Source organism: Littorina saxatilis, linkage group LG14 (genome assembly GCF_037325665.1).
Source record: "Littorina saxatilis isolate snail1 linkage group LG14, US_GU_Lsax_2.0, whole genome shotgun sequence".
In the NCBI taxonomy this organism is placed as follows: Eukaryota; Metazoa; Mollusca; class Gastropoda; order Littorinimorpha; family Littorinidae; genus Littorina; species Littorina saxatilis.
In genome coordinates this window covers 31,935,572-31,949,634 of record NC_090258.1, presented here as the reverse complement: position 1 = coordinate 31,949,634, position 14,063 = coordinate 31,935,572, and the positions used below count along the sequence as shown (strand labels likewise).

The 14,063-nt window shown below is 40.6% G+C and overlaps 1 protein-coding gene across 11 annotated transcripts in view; it reads right to left on the bottom strand.

Moving 5' to 3' along the window:
* Positions 1 to 379: 379 nt before the first annotated feature.
* Positions 380 to 14,063, bottom strand: part of LOC138947574 (uncharacterized) — an 85,374-nt gene continuing 71,690 nt past the window's right edge. For 10 of the 11 annotated variants that reach the window (XM_070319069.1, XM_070319061.1, XM_070319065.1 and 7 more), the window contains 4 exons: positions 13,034 to 13,150; positions 7,657 to 7,725; positions 5,105 to 5,248; positions 380 to 1,247 (listed from right to left, as the gene is read on the bottom strand). In XM_070319069.1, the coding sequence (XP_070175170.1) occupies positions 1,182 to 1,247; positions 5,105 to 5,248; positions 7,657 to 7,725; positions 13,034 to 13,150 (396 nt within the window). In that variant the 3' untranslated portion in view covers positions 380 to 1,181. The remainder of the gene's footprint in view (positions 1,248 to 5,104; positions 5,249 to 7,656; positions 7,726 to 13,033; positions 13,151 to 14,063) is intronic. The other variant, XM_070319071.1, reaches the window with a different exon arrangement.

Sequence of the window (14,063 nt, the reverse complement as noted above, 5' to 3'; positions counted from 1 at the left end):
GGTGTCAGAATAATGTGACTGGGTGAGACATGAAGCCTGTGCTGCGACTTCTGTCTTGTGTGTGGCGCACGTTATATGTCAAAGCAGCACCGCCCTGATATGGCCCTTCGTGGTCGGCTGGGCGTTAAGCAAAACAAACAAACAAACAAACAAACAAACAAATGCGCATCTTGTATGGGTTTCACTGTGCCTGTGCGTTTGTAGTTATAAGTTTGCAATGTTCTTGTTTTTTCTCCTCGAGAGTTTTCATTTGTAATTTAAAATGTGTCCTTACACATGAGTGCTGGCAAGAGGCCGCGTATGTCACAACTTCAACTCTTTTGGACCGACCGACCCTATTTTTTTCGCGCGACCCTTGACTTTTTTTGGGGCATTTGAGGGGAAAAAAAAAATCCCGACCTACCGACCCTATTTTTTTAGCCTATGTTACCGTAAACAGACCTATTTTTTTTGGCCTAATACTGAAACTTTTATGGACAAACTTAAAGAGAAAATCATTACAAAAACATTGAAATTCAAAACAAGACAACGAGCGCATTAATATATCACATGAAATAATGCTGACATTTTGTTTTAAATGGGCGATACATAGATGTGTAATATACAAACGCATGCATTAGTCGAGGAACAAATTAGACAGTATCACTAATTAATGTCGTTCTACGTGATGTACGGACTACGAGACGTGCATGGTTAGTCATATAACTGTACAGTCTACTAAATAAGTATGGACAGCAGAAATACAGGTCAAAAATCAACTTTAAATTCATTAAAAAAAAATCGAATAGTACTAACCAGTCAGTAAGTCCATCTGACAATGCGCATAAATTAAAAATCAATATGAAATCTAAAATAGCAAAAAAGAAATTGATGATTCAAGAAACCAAATGTACGAAAACAACCAAATGAGTTGCATGGATAAACACCAAAGATGAGAGTGACGTCAAACACTATAGATCACTATAAATACTCCGGGATGATTCCTGAGTGACTCAATGACAGAATGGTAAACACATTTTTTATTCAGACGAGCTTCTTTGTTTTCCTCATCACTATATTTCTCGTCACGCTGTGTTCTTCTCAGTTGTTCTCAAAATGTTGGTGTAATTTGATTATTCCAGGTCAGTAATATTCTTTAGCCGACATCTTTCATGCTCCGTCCCACGTGATCGGAAACTCACTCAGTACGCATGCGCATAACCCTGTGTGGCGTATGGAGCTGATGGGGAGGATCTCTGTATGACGGCCTAAAAACAAACAAAGTAAATAAATGAATAAAATCATTAGACCACGAGATTATTTTGTAGATGTAGGAACGAAATTTTAACGAGGTACAGACTTCATGCATCGAACGCCCACCCCGCGAATACCAGCATACACACACACACACACACACACACACACACACACACACTCCGAAACACACACACACACACTCAAAAAAAAAAAAACCCACACACACACACACACACACACACACACACACACACACACACGCGCGCGCGCGCACATACCCTAAAGCCGCTCTTGGGCACACGGACTGACAAGCAAACAGACACACATCGTCAACAACTTGCGCATTTCATAATAGAATATCACAGTGGAACCGAATCAGCGGAAATGTTAATGTCGCTATAATTTTGTTGTTGTAAACTATTAGCTAAATAAGTTTCTTCTCTCGTACCTTGTTGCTTTCATACGTTACAAAAACACTTTATATCTGTTTTCTTTTTTGTCCTGTTATTTTTATTTATTGTTTCATTGTTAAAAAGAAGTGTCTTTGATTGTTTTCTCGCTATTATTTATCGAATGAACAGTTCAGAAACATAATTATTAAAACAAAATACAATATGATGATGATGCAACCCGAATAGAATAAAACGATCCAATTTGGATTTAACAGATTGGCGGAGAAATTAAGACAGAAGGACAGAAGGAAAGAAAAGAGGAAAATAGAGCTTGAACGCGAAGGACGTCAAAAAGCCGGAAAGAAGAACAAAGAAATATGTGGTGAAGAGCAGTCCAGTTTGCAGGAAGCAGAAGTAGACTAAGACCGTCTCTGTCGTGCATTAAATACAAATTTTTAAAAAGATCGCACCTCCACAAGAAAAAGAACAATCCTGTGAACCTCTATACCACCACCATCTACAACGCAGAAACAAAAAACTAAAAGAACCACGGGGAAAAAAGTGTACAAACCATCATCCCACATAAAAGAATGAAAAAAAAACCCACCAACATGTCACCAAAGCAAGCGTGCACGGCAGAACGAAAACATTGAAAAAATAAAGATAAATAAATCAATAACTAATCAATAAATCAATCAATAAATAAATGAATGAATAAATAAATAAATAAATAAATAAATAAATAAATAAATAAATAAATAAATAACAGAAAAGAAAATATATTCAAAATATAAACCACCCAGCAAGGTCCATGGACAGATGGTCTTTCTCTATTACTTATCAAGGTGCCACTCACCCATAATACCTACTCTGCAGCCATAATGATTGCTTGGCTTATATAGGTTTTAGTGTTGTCCATGGTTGAGGTTTATGTGCGCGGCGTGCATGCAGCAGCAAAGCAACAACAAAAAATAAATAAATAAAAAAATAAAAAAAATGAAGTGTCTTCAGATTTTTGCGCAAATCTTGAAGCAGTTTTGCAAGCCTCCAGTGTCAGACCCGCTGGCCGACAGACAAGCAAGCAGACTGACAGACGGCCAACATAATGTGCGATAAAATGGGAACACGAGGAAAGCCACCACTTGGCAATACACTGCATGCGTAGAAAACAGTCACAAAAACATCAACATCTTGCATGGGAGTGAAATGTAGAAACACTGGAGGGGAAGGGGGACCGAGGGGGAGAGGGAGGGGGTCGTTGTGGTGGTGAGGGCAAGTGATGGGCCGGGTCTGTTGTAGTGAAAAACGAACACACGGGGACAAGAAAGTCAGACGAAGGATAAGAGAGAGAGAGAGGGGGGGGGGGGGGCGGGTGGGGGTGGGGGTGGGGGTGGGTGAGGGAAGTTTCTGCTATAGAATGTACTGACACTGTCAGTCCTATCCTCAACGTGACCCTACTCGGAACACTCGACACTGTAAAAAAAAAAATGTATGATTACAATTATTTTGTTATGAATTAAGCTTGATTTATTTTCGGTTAATTAGAAGTGTTGTGTCTCATTATTACATATATCTTTTTTGTCGTGTTTATTGCAATTTTTATTTATTTTATTCATGTAACCCTAGGTTTTTTTAAAAATAAATATTGACTTGACTTGACTTGACAACTGTAATTGAACAAGTAAATGACGCAAGGGAGACAATAAGGTCATTCTGCTCAGTTGAACCCTCACCATTGGCTTCCCCTTATTTCACACGCGACAACTGATCTGATAAAAGTGCGTCCCGTTGTTTCAAAATCAGTTAGTATTCACCGATTCTACTTTCATGAGCTGCATTACGGTGAATACAGATATACGATGATTTTAGGTTGATGGAAATCCAAGAGCTCCTAACAGCCAACGCTGACAGAGATGTTATTGATGACCTGATGACAACAAGAGCCACGTGTGTCTCAGAAACTAACACGGACCCACAACCTCTGTTAACACACATATTCCCAACTTCAGTTTCAGTTTTCGGCCTATCTGGTGACCTTCTGTTGATGTATTTTTAATCTTTTTAATATCCATCTTCTGATTTTCACTGCACAGGTGACACCCCCGGCCTTCCCCCCTCCGCCCCCCCCCCCCCCCCCCAAACAAACACAGTTCTACTGGCAAGAGTCTTCATTCTTCTGTCGATGGAGGTGGTTAGTTGTTACCAGTTGTAGTCACCGACATAACTACATTGCAACATCCGTTTTTATAAATTAAACTGATTATGTCTGCTGTCTTTCTTGTTCCTTAACATTTCGCACTCCTCCCGCCGACATTTCTTCTTCCATCCTTCTTTATTCATTCATCTGCCAGTATGAGTGTGCATGTAGGCCTATATTTACTTATTTATTCGTTCCATCTCTCTGTTTTCTACACTGTTCCTTTCCGTTGTTTATAAATTCATATGTACAGTGTACTTTACTTTTTTACTCTCAGTCCCGGCATTTCTCTTTTGTCTGAGTTGTTTCTTTCCATTGTTTATGTATATATTATTTCTCTACTATCTGAATCGACGCATTCCGGAAATAACTCTGTCGGGTGAAAGAGTGAATACTCTTGCTTTTTGTGAGGCAAGCATTCTGAGGCTAAACATGTTCCTTGTTCACGTGTTTCTGACACACCCCTCACTAGAGACTGGCCTATAATGTCACGTGGGAAATGTTGACTCACTAAAACCAAGATTATATTCACTCTTTCACAACCCATAGAAACCCGACAGAGTTATTTCCGAACATTGTCCATTGATCCTGGATCTTTCATGAGGATGAAAGTCTCTTACATGTTCAGTTCAATGCTTGTTATTCTCTCAGGTGCCAGGAGATTGGTTCCGTATAACTCTCGCTTACTCCGTTACACATGTCGTATGCATACAGAGCATCTACCGTAAAATCCCTAGCAAACGCCCTCTGCAAAGATGTCGGGTAAAAGTAGGGGGTGGGCGTTTGCTAGGGATTTTACGGTAGATGCTCTGTATGCATACGACATGTGTAATGGAGCAAGCGAGAGTTATACGGAACCAACCTCCTGGCACCTTTGCAAGATAACGTCTCATCACATTTTCACAAGAAACAAAAATGTATACAACCATGTCAGATGTTGAGGCTGGCTCACATTTCAAATCACTGTTGGTTTCATTTGGGACTGTATAATATTATTTTGTAAATAAAAATAAAAACACCCACTATTACAATAGAATCAGGTACCCTTTTCTATTAAAAACAACACACACACAAAATAAAAGGACGGGGTGGGCGTTTGCTAGGTAGTGACCCCTCTGCACAACTTTTGGCCAAAAGTGGGGGGTGGGCGTTTGCTAGATACTGGGCGTTTGCTAGGGATTTTACGGTACTTCCCTTTGGTTATTTGATATCTAAATAGCGCCCTGCCTCATTTGTTTAGGGTTCTCAGTCAATATTTCATGGATAGAGAGATATTTACCCTGGCAGATTTGCCTTCGGCGAATTCGTAGCGGTTACCGCTCGTGCTGGCCACGGTGTTCTTGACGTAACGGGGGGTGGCGTCAGGAGAGGGATGAGTTATGTCTTCATCCACATACCGCTTTTGATATGAGGGGTTAACTTGCTGTCATGGCAACAAGAAGCACAACTTCCAATATGACACAGTCAGCAGGGCGATAGTTAAGGGTAGCACTACACTGTTTCTAATTTCTACCCAACCGCCCCTACTGCTAAGGAAATGGGCGTTGGGGAAGTACAGAGACTCGAGAGAGAGAGAGAGAGAGAGAGAGAGAGAGAGAGAGAGAGAGAGAGAGAGAGAGAGAGAGAGAGAGAGAGAGAGAGAGAGACTCAGAGAGAGAGAGAGAGACTCGGAGAGAGAGAGAGAGAGAGAGAGAGAGAGAGAGAGAGAGAGAGAGAGAGAGAGAGAGAGAGAGAGAGAGAGAGAGAGAGAGAGAGAGAGAGAGAGAGAGAGAGAGAGAGAGAGAGAGAACTCATACTACACGCTACTGCAAATTCATGGCAAGTAATATAAAACTGCAGTTCGCGTCATACATGTACCCCAAAGAAAAACCAAACAGAAAACCTGTATGAAACGCATGCTTTCCCCATCACTCTCAGGCTCTACTCAAGTTTTTTTTATCTTTTTTTTTTATCAAAGGGCAATTCTTTGATAAATAATGCACAGAACATTCAGCATAAATCTATTGCGAGAAGATTCTTTTTCAAAGGGTTTCTCATTGGTTCCATTGTTTAAAGAGAACAATGCCACAAATATCCTCATTAGTTCGGTGCTTTCTGGGCCGATTTTTTTATTTTTTATTTTTGTTTTAGAAAACTTCAACTGAAAAACATTCACTAGAAACAGAAAAAAGACAATAACCGAAAAGCTGCATATTAGTTTTGATACTGCTCGATGTGTTCTTTGCGCAAAATTGTGTTGAGCTATTTTAGGATGAGATCGCAGACTGCAGTTTACACAACTCCCACGCAATCTAGCACTCAGTGAGTAAATGTTATCAAAACGGCGTGCAAAAAAAAGTGTAGATTTTAATAAGAAAAGTAAAAACATGTCACAATCATTCTGAAATTATTAACGCCGTGCTTCAAATAAAACCAGATCAAACATGCTTGAAGTTGAAAACTGAACGAACAAAAGAATGTTGAATGCTTTGCTACTGCCAAAAGTGTCACTTTGTGAAACCATCCTGTCACAACAAAGTACCAAATGCCGAGTGCCGAATACAGATTTAACGGTTTCACTGACGACAATAAAATTCTCAAAAAGACCGAGAAAACGAATCTTGTGCAGGTCTTCGTCACATCATTTGACCCTGAATAGTTGATATAATTATTACTCAAAATAAAACAAATTAAAATAAAAACAAAGCCATGGAGTAACAGAAAGGGACTTTAATCGTGAAAAGGAAAAGTGCAGTGGAGATTGTCAAGGTCTTAATTTTCGTAGTCAGATGAAACACTGTCTACAACTGAAGTAAGAAAACAAGGACATGGCCCTTCTCCGCTTTGTGTTTATTTCAGTGTTACTGTTAGTACGATTCCATGTGTTTCCACGTTCAATTTGTCTGGCTCTTACCCAAAGAAAAGCGAAAATTTTCGTCATTCTTTACCACCGGTGAGGTGAAACAGTTTTCTGTAAAACAGTACAATGGTCAGAGTGAAATAAGAGTGACATCACAGACACTGTGATGCGCCTATGAGGTCACATCCCAATGACGTCATCCGCATGGGGACCTCCAGCACGTCGTCATGTGGTACTTTGGACAAGATGACGCAACAACGGAGTACACGTCACCTTCCCTGCACAGCGCATGTTCTTACAAAGTTGAAGTAGCGATTACCAAAGGTGTCGCGTCGGCCGCAAAAGAAAAAAAAAGTAAACTTTTTACATTTCTCAGATTTTCAATTTTCAATTCTAGCCGAATTTTGGAAAGCCACATCACCAAAACCTTCTCTGTCGTCGTGACATCAATGATAACGTCACTGGTCTTCAAAATGAACAACCAGCCGTCATTATCTCAGTTCCCAGCTCAGACGACGATGACGGACTTTCAGTCTGTGGTTGGTCCAATAACTTAGCATTGTGATCATGCCCTCACAGGATCAATACATCGTCCTCTACTTTAAATATCATATAACCGATTAACATCAAGGTTTATCCATTTTCAGGGAATGACGTCAGCACAGTCGTTTTGACACCTATGACTTCATAATTAAAACTACGAGACACGACAGAATAAAGGGCTGTCAGCTCTCCAAAAACAGGTCTTATGGGCAATTTTTTATTCTCTTTAATTTTTTTTTATAGTTTTAAAATTCATGTATTATTCTTATTTTTTTCTCGACACTCAAGCAGAATGTCGATCTGCTGTTGTTGGGGAATGACATGTACTCCGCTGAGAGAGAAACGAAAGCCAGCAATGGTACTTTGCTGACCAAAAAGGCACAAAGACACAATAATCTACACAAAGCTCTATATACAACACAGTGCGTGCTTCACGTGCTCAAACCTACCCTGGGGCCGGACAGTAGGTCACTGTAGCGCACCTGCTGTGTGAGGCGTGGGGACTCTTCACTCCGGCTCTGTGCGGGCAAATCACGACACATATGCACACGTTAGGTGAGGGATGGTGCACGCTGTGCTAGGTGCCAGTGAACTTACATGTGACATTTTAAAACAGTGGACAACCCCCTAACCCCCCTCCCCCATACCCACTTCAAAGACCACGCAAAAAGTTAACTAACTTGATGAAGTGGACAGCGCCCACACCCCCCCCCCTTCCCTGCCCCCACCCCCACCTACTTAAAGGACTATCGAAAAAGTTAAATATCTTGATGACGTCATCACATTCATTATACCAAAAAAAAAGTGTCTGGGGATATCATTTGCAGAAACTATCATGAAGGATCATGAAGATCGGTCCAGTAGTTGTCTCTGGATCACTCTACACACACACACACACACACACACACAACACACACAACACACACACACACACACACACACACGCACACACACACACACACGCACACACACACACACATACACCACAACCCTCGTCTCGATTCCCCCTCGATGTTAAAATATTTAGTCAAAACTTGACTAAAATTATCCACAAAAAAAGGGATCAACCATTCAAGAAAAAACACCTCAACTTACAAACGAAGGCACAAAGAACCGTACAAAACAAAAATGGGAGAGAATCATCAATCGAGGTAAGGTTTACTGTCTTTTCTGATAAATAAAACCAGTTATTTTATTTTTATTTTAATTTTATTTTATGCAATTTATATCGCGCACATATCTCAACCACGGATTCAAGGCGCAGGGATATATTTATGCCGTGTGAGATGGAATTTTTTACACAATATATCACGCATTCACCGCATTCACATCGGCCAGCAAACCTCAAGCCTATTAGGGCGAGCATTCACCTTTCACGGCCTATTATTCCAAGTCACACGGGTATTTGGTGGACATTTTTATCTATGCCTATACAATTTTGCCAGGAAAGACCCTTTTGTCAATCGTGGGATCTTTAACGTGCACACCCCAATGTAGTGTACACGAAGGGACCTCGGTTTTTCGTCTCATCCGAAAGTTACCTGTTTGGAAGCATCCCCTTAAATTCATAACCCTCCTTTGAAAAAATACCAAATACTGACATGTAACGTAGTCTTTCCACCAACTTACAATGTTGATGGATGGGGGCATAAGTGCGTTTTTGTGTATCAGTTTGTTTCAAAACGTGAATTACAAGGTCATACAACACAAACTGCAGTAAATTAATCCCAAAACACACTCACGTACGTGTTATTGAGTGAATTAATGTATTATCCGTTGCGTCAGACATTTATTTTTAAAATTGATTTGTACATAATGAAAACAACCCGCTGACTGTCTGAATTTGTTCAATAATGGTACAAGGTGACCCACACAAAAATACAACCAACAAAAATAAGAATAACTTCTACATCAGTTGATTGAATTACGTGCTACTTCATATTTTGTGTAAAGTAACTTCAGCTTATGCATGACCAGTCCACTAAATGGCAAGTGTTTAGGTCACATGTACTTTCAAAAAGTGTTTTTTCAAATTCGGGGATCGACTCAATAGTACGAGGTTTGACATTGAGCGGTAGCCATATCTAGCTGATTTGAACCCACAAGACAGTGTTCCCTTTTGGATCATCTGAATGTCCGAACATCTTAAACCATCACAAAGGTGGGACTTAAATCGGGCTAGTTTGGCTTCCGCAAAATTTTAGGCCTTGTACGGTTGAGTCGATCTCCGAATTCGGATTTTTTTTCTTCGAAAGAGCACAAAAGTCAGACCATTTGACCTACATACGTGCCACTTTGTAAATTAGGCATGCATAAGATGAAGTTATTGTACACTAAATATGAAGCAATTCGATCTTCTGATGTAGAAATTATTAGCATTTGTGTGGGTTGCATATTTTTGGGGGTCACCCTGTACGTCATATTTGACTTCAATATAACTATATCCATGCATACACGTTCACACGCTGAGAGAGACAAACGAGACAGACACACATGTAACATTACAACCAAGACATGCACACAGACAGAGAGACGGGCAGACAGACAGACACACATGTAACATTACAACCAAGACATGCACACAGACAGACAGACAGACACACATGTAACATTACAACCAAGACATGCACACAGACAGACAGACAGACACACATGTAACATTACAACCAAGACATGCACACAGACAGACAGACAGACACACATGTAACATTACAACCAAGACATGCACACAGACAGAGAGACAGACACACATGTAACATTACAACCAAGACATGCACACAGACAGAGAGACGGGCAGACAGACACACACACACACACAGACAAACGATGTCAGCACTGTCCCCTCCTTCTCCCTCCCGCCACAAATGAAGAAGGGAAAAACACCTAAAAGCAGAAGAAAAACACACCAGCAAAGCAACAAAACAACAACAACAATTACAACAACAACAACAATTACAACCACAACAACAACAACAACAACAACAATTACAACAACAACAACAACAACAATTACAACCACAACACCACCACCACCACCACCAACAACAACCACCACACAGACCAAATTAAAATTGGCAATCTAGTGGCTGCTCCGCCTGGCGTCTGGCATTATGGGGTTAGTGCTAAGACTGGTTCATATTTATGGACAACTCAGAGTCCTGCCGTCTCAGGTTTTAACAAGTCGCGTAAGGCGAAAATACAATATTTAGTCAAGTAGCTGTCGAACTCACAGAATGAAACTGAACGCAATGCCATTTTTCAGCAAGACCGTATACTCGTAGCATCGTCAGTCCACCGCTCATGGCAAAGGCAGTGCATGACTTGATCTGGTAGCCGGTAGCTCTACTCCGCCCATCCTCGGCCACGTCAGATGGGTGGGAGTCGCCAGTCGCATTGGGTGGGCCCATTTGAGGCTGAGGGCCCGGCACCGTCTTCACCTGGCTGCGATCCATGAAGACGACACCATCACGTTGATTCGTTGATGACACAACCATTTGTCGAGGATAGCGTAGGCACCCGGTCTGCTCCCCGCCTAAAAAAGGCCAGTGCCGTTCCGTCTTCGAGGGACTGCGTGGGTTTCATTTCGGAGTTTTCCTTCTCCTAGACGAGTTTCCTTCCATGGATGATGAGCCTCCTCTACCCTCGTTTTGAATTCAGAGTGGTCTTCTCTTAGGATAGCTGCCTGCCAGGGTTGACGAGCCTATCCTGCCCGGCTATTTGACCCATAGCTGGAGGTTGGTTCGTGGGCACCTGGGCGTTTCCACACACCGGTGGGCCCGCATGCCGCACGTCTAGGGGCCAACCTCCTCCGAGTCCTTTTAGTCTAGCCTGGGGCCTTGCGGTACCCAGTTTACGCCTGTCGCCGCGATGGAGGCACTACATAGGGCTTGTTGTGGAGAGGTTATTGTACTGGCAGGAGAGACTGACGCATTCTGCTCTCTTTTCGCATTGTCCTAAAAAGGACAGACGGTGCTAGCCAGCGGTGAGGGCTGAAAGCGAGAAGTGACAAGCACAAGACACTTCGCCAACACACTAGACACGTCACACAACGTTTGGCAGGCGCAAAGGCAGTGAAATTGACAAGAAGAGCGGGTTAGTAGTTGCGCTAAGAAGGATAGCACGCTTTTCTGTACCTCTCTTTGTTTTAACTTTCTGAGCGTGTTTTTAATCCAAACATATCATATCTATATGTTTTTGGAATCAGGAACCGACAAGGAATAAGATGAAAGTGTTTTTAAATTGATTTGGACAATTTAATTTTGATAATAATTTTTATATATTTAATTTTCAGAGCTTGTTTTTAATCCGAATATAACATATTTATATGTTTTTGGAATCAGCAAATGATGGAGAATAAGATGAACGTACATTTGGATCATTTTATAAATTTTTATTTTTTTTTACAATTTTCAGATTTTTAATGACCAAAGTCATTAATTAATTTTTAAGCCACCAAGCTGAAATGCAATACCGAAGTCCGGGCTTCGTCGAAGATTACTTGACCAAAATTTCAACCAATTTGGTTGAAAAATGAGGGCGTGACAGTGCCGCCTCAACTTTCACGAAAAGCCGGATATGACGTCATCAAAGACATTTATCAAAAAAATGAAAAAAACGTTCGGGGATTTCATACCCAGGAACTCTCATGTCAAATTTCATAAAGATCGGTCCAGTAGTTTAGTCTGAATCGCTCTACACACACACACACACAGACACACAGACACACAGACACACACACACACGCACATACACCACGACCCTCGTTTCGATTCCCCCTCGATGTTAAAATATTTAGTCAAAACTTGACTAAATATAAAAACGTTGTAAAGCAAAGGCTAAGAGATCAATTCCTGCAGGAATGGAACACTGACGTGAACGCCAACAGCTTGTGTTTTAATTACAGAATGTATAAAAAGGATTTTTGTCTGGAAAGGTATTTGCTTTGGTTGCCTAGGAAATTCCAAGTTAAATTAGCAAAATTTAGAACAAGCAATCATAAGTTGCCAATACATCAGCACAGATTTTTTAATGCCCCTAGAAATGAAAGATTGTGTGATATGTGCGATAAAAATGAATTAGGTGACGAGTTTTACTAGTTGTTCATTTGTACCGACGAAAGTATAGTGTCTGAAAGAAGAAAATTAATTAGTCTCTATTACTGATCTCACCCAAATTGTTTAAAATATGAACAGTTAATGAATTGTAAATCTAAGATAAAACTAATGAAGCTAGCAAGATTGGTAGCCCATGTTATGATTTTAGTATGTTAGCGTTGGATCCAGTTTCTTTATTGGTATGTATATATGTATGTAATGCATGCTTTTGTTTTGTTTTGTGTCTTTATAAAAGATGCATGGCATAATGGTATTGCCAATTGATTTCGGCTGTATATTATCGTTGTCCGCTTAATGTATACATATTATCTGTCTGATTTCTTACCTGATTTTGTTAAACCTATTTTCTTTTCTTTTTGTTTGTATGTATGGAAGTGTATATTGCCAATTTATTTTGGTTGTATAGTATTGTTGTATTTGTCCGCTCAATTTGTATACATATATTAACTGTCTGATTTGTTACCTTTTTTTGGTTAAAGTTATATCTTTGTTTCAAAGCCCTCTGGGCCCAAAACAATAAATACTTGACTTGACTTGGTTGGTCCGGTGTCAGAATAATGTGACTGGGTGAGACATGAAGCCTGTGCTGCGACTTCTGTCTTGTGTGTGGCGCACGTTCTATGTCAAAGCAGCACCGCCCTGATATGGCCCTTCGTGGTCGGCTGGGCGTTAAGCAAACAAACAAACAAAACACAGACCAAAGAGTGTATACCTGTCTGTTGTCGTAGTGATAGAGGGCGTTATCCAGGTTGACCTTCTTGCGGACAAAGCGGTCTTTGGGCGCCCCTCCCCCAAAGTGACCCCACCTCTGGTCAAACTGCTCAAAGTGCTGGACACATGCAAGGCAACACACAGTGATGACAGCGTGAAGACAAAATACAAAAACAAAATAACAAACAATAAATATATAAATAAATATATTTCAACAAAATGATCACAACGCGCTGTCACCATTGTTCTGCTTTCGTCAAAATGATCACAACGCGCTGTCACCATTGTTCTGCTTTCGTCAAAATGATCACAACGCGCTGTCACCATTGTTCTGCTTTCGTCAAAATGATCACAACGCGCTGTCACCATTGTTCTGCTTTCGTCAAAATGATCACAACGCGCTGTCACCATTGTTCTGGTTTCGTCAAAATGATCATAATAAAACACAATCATTTAAAAAAAAAGATAAAACACAGAAAATAAAACAAAAAATCAACAAGAATAACAAAACAGGGATGAAAGTATCTAACTTGAAATGAGAATTTCCTGATTGAAAAAAAGATTTCCATGATCCGATCGTTTTCCAGATTTTCAAGCCGTTCAATGTGTCGAAATCATTGAAATTGTTTTGAAAATCTACCTGAATAGCCTCATGGCAGATTTTTGAACATTATCAAATTTCATCCTTGTTCAAGAAAAGAAAACGTCGAAATAAGTTGTGTTGATGTGCAAGACAGAATAAAGTTGATTGGAGTCGAGTGATGTCGAGTCGAATGAAGTCACGATGTGTTAAACCGAGTATCAAGAGGTGCATGCGACGTGCTTCATGCATAAAAGTGGTGAACACGGAGAATGACAGAAAGTCGAAGACAAGGCTAACCAATCGAGTCGTGTACATTCGATTCGAGTCGAGTCGAATGCAGTCAACAAATGTTTCGTCGAGTCGGAAGAAGTCGAAGATAAAGCATACATCGTGTTTCAATACGATGTTGTGAACATGCAGCCATACAGTATACACAAAGTCTTAGACA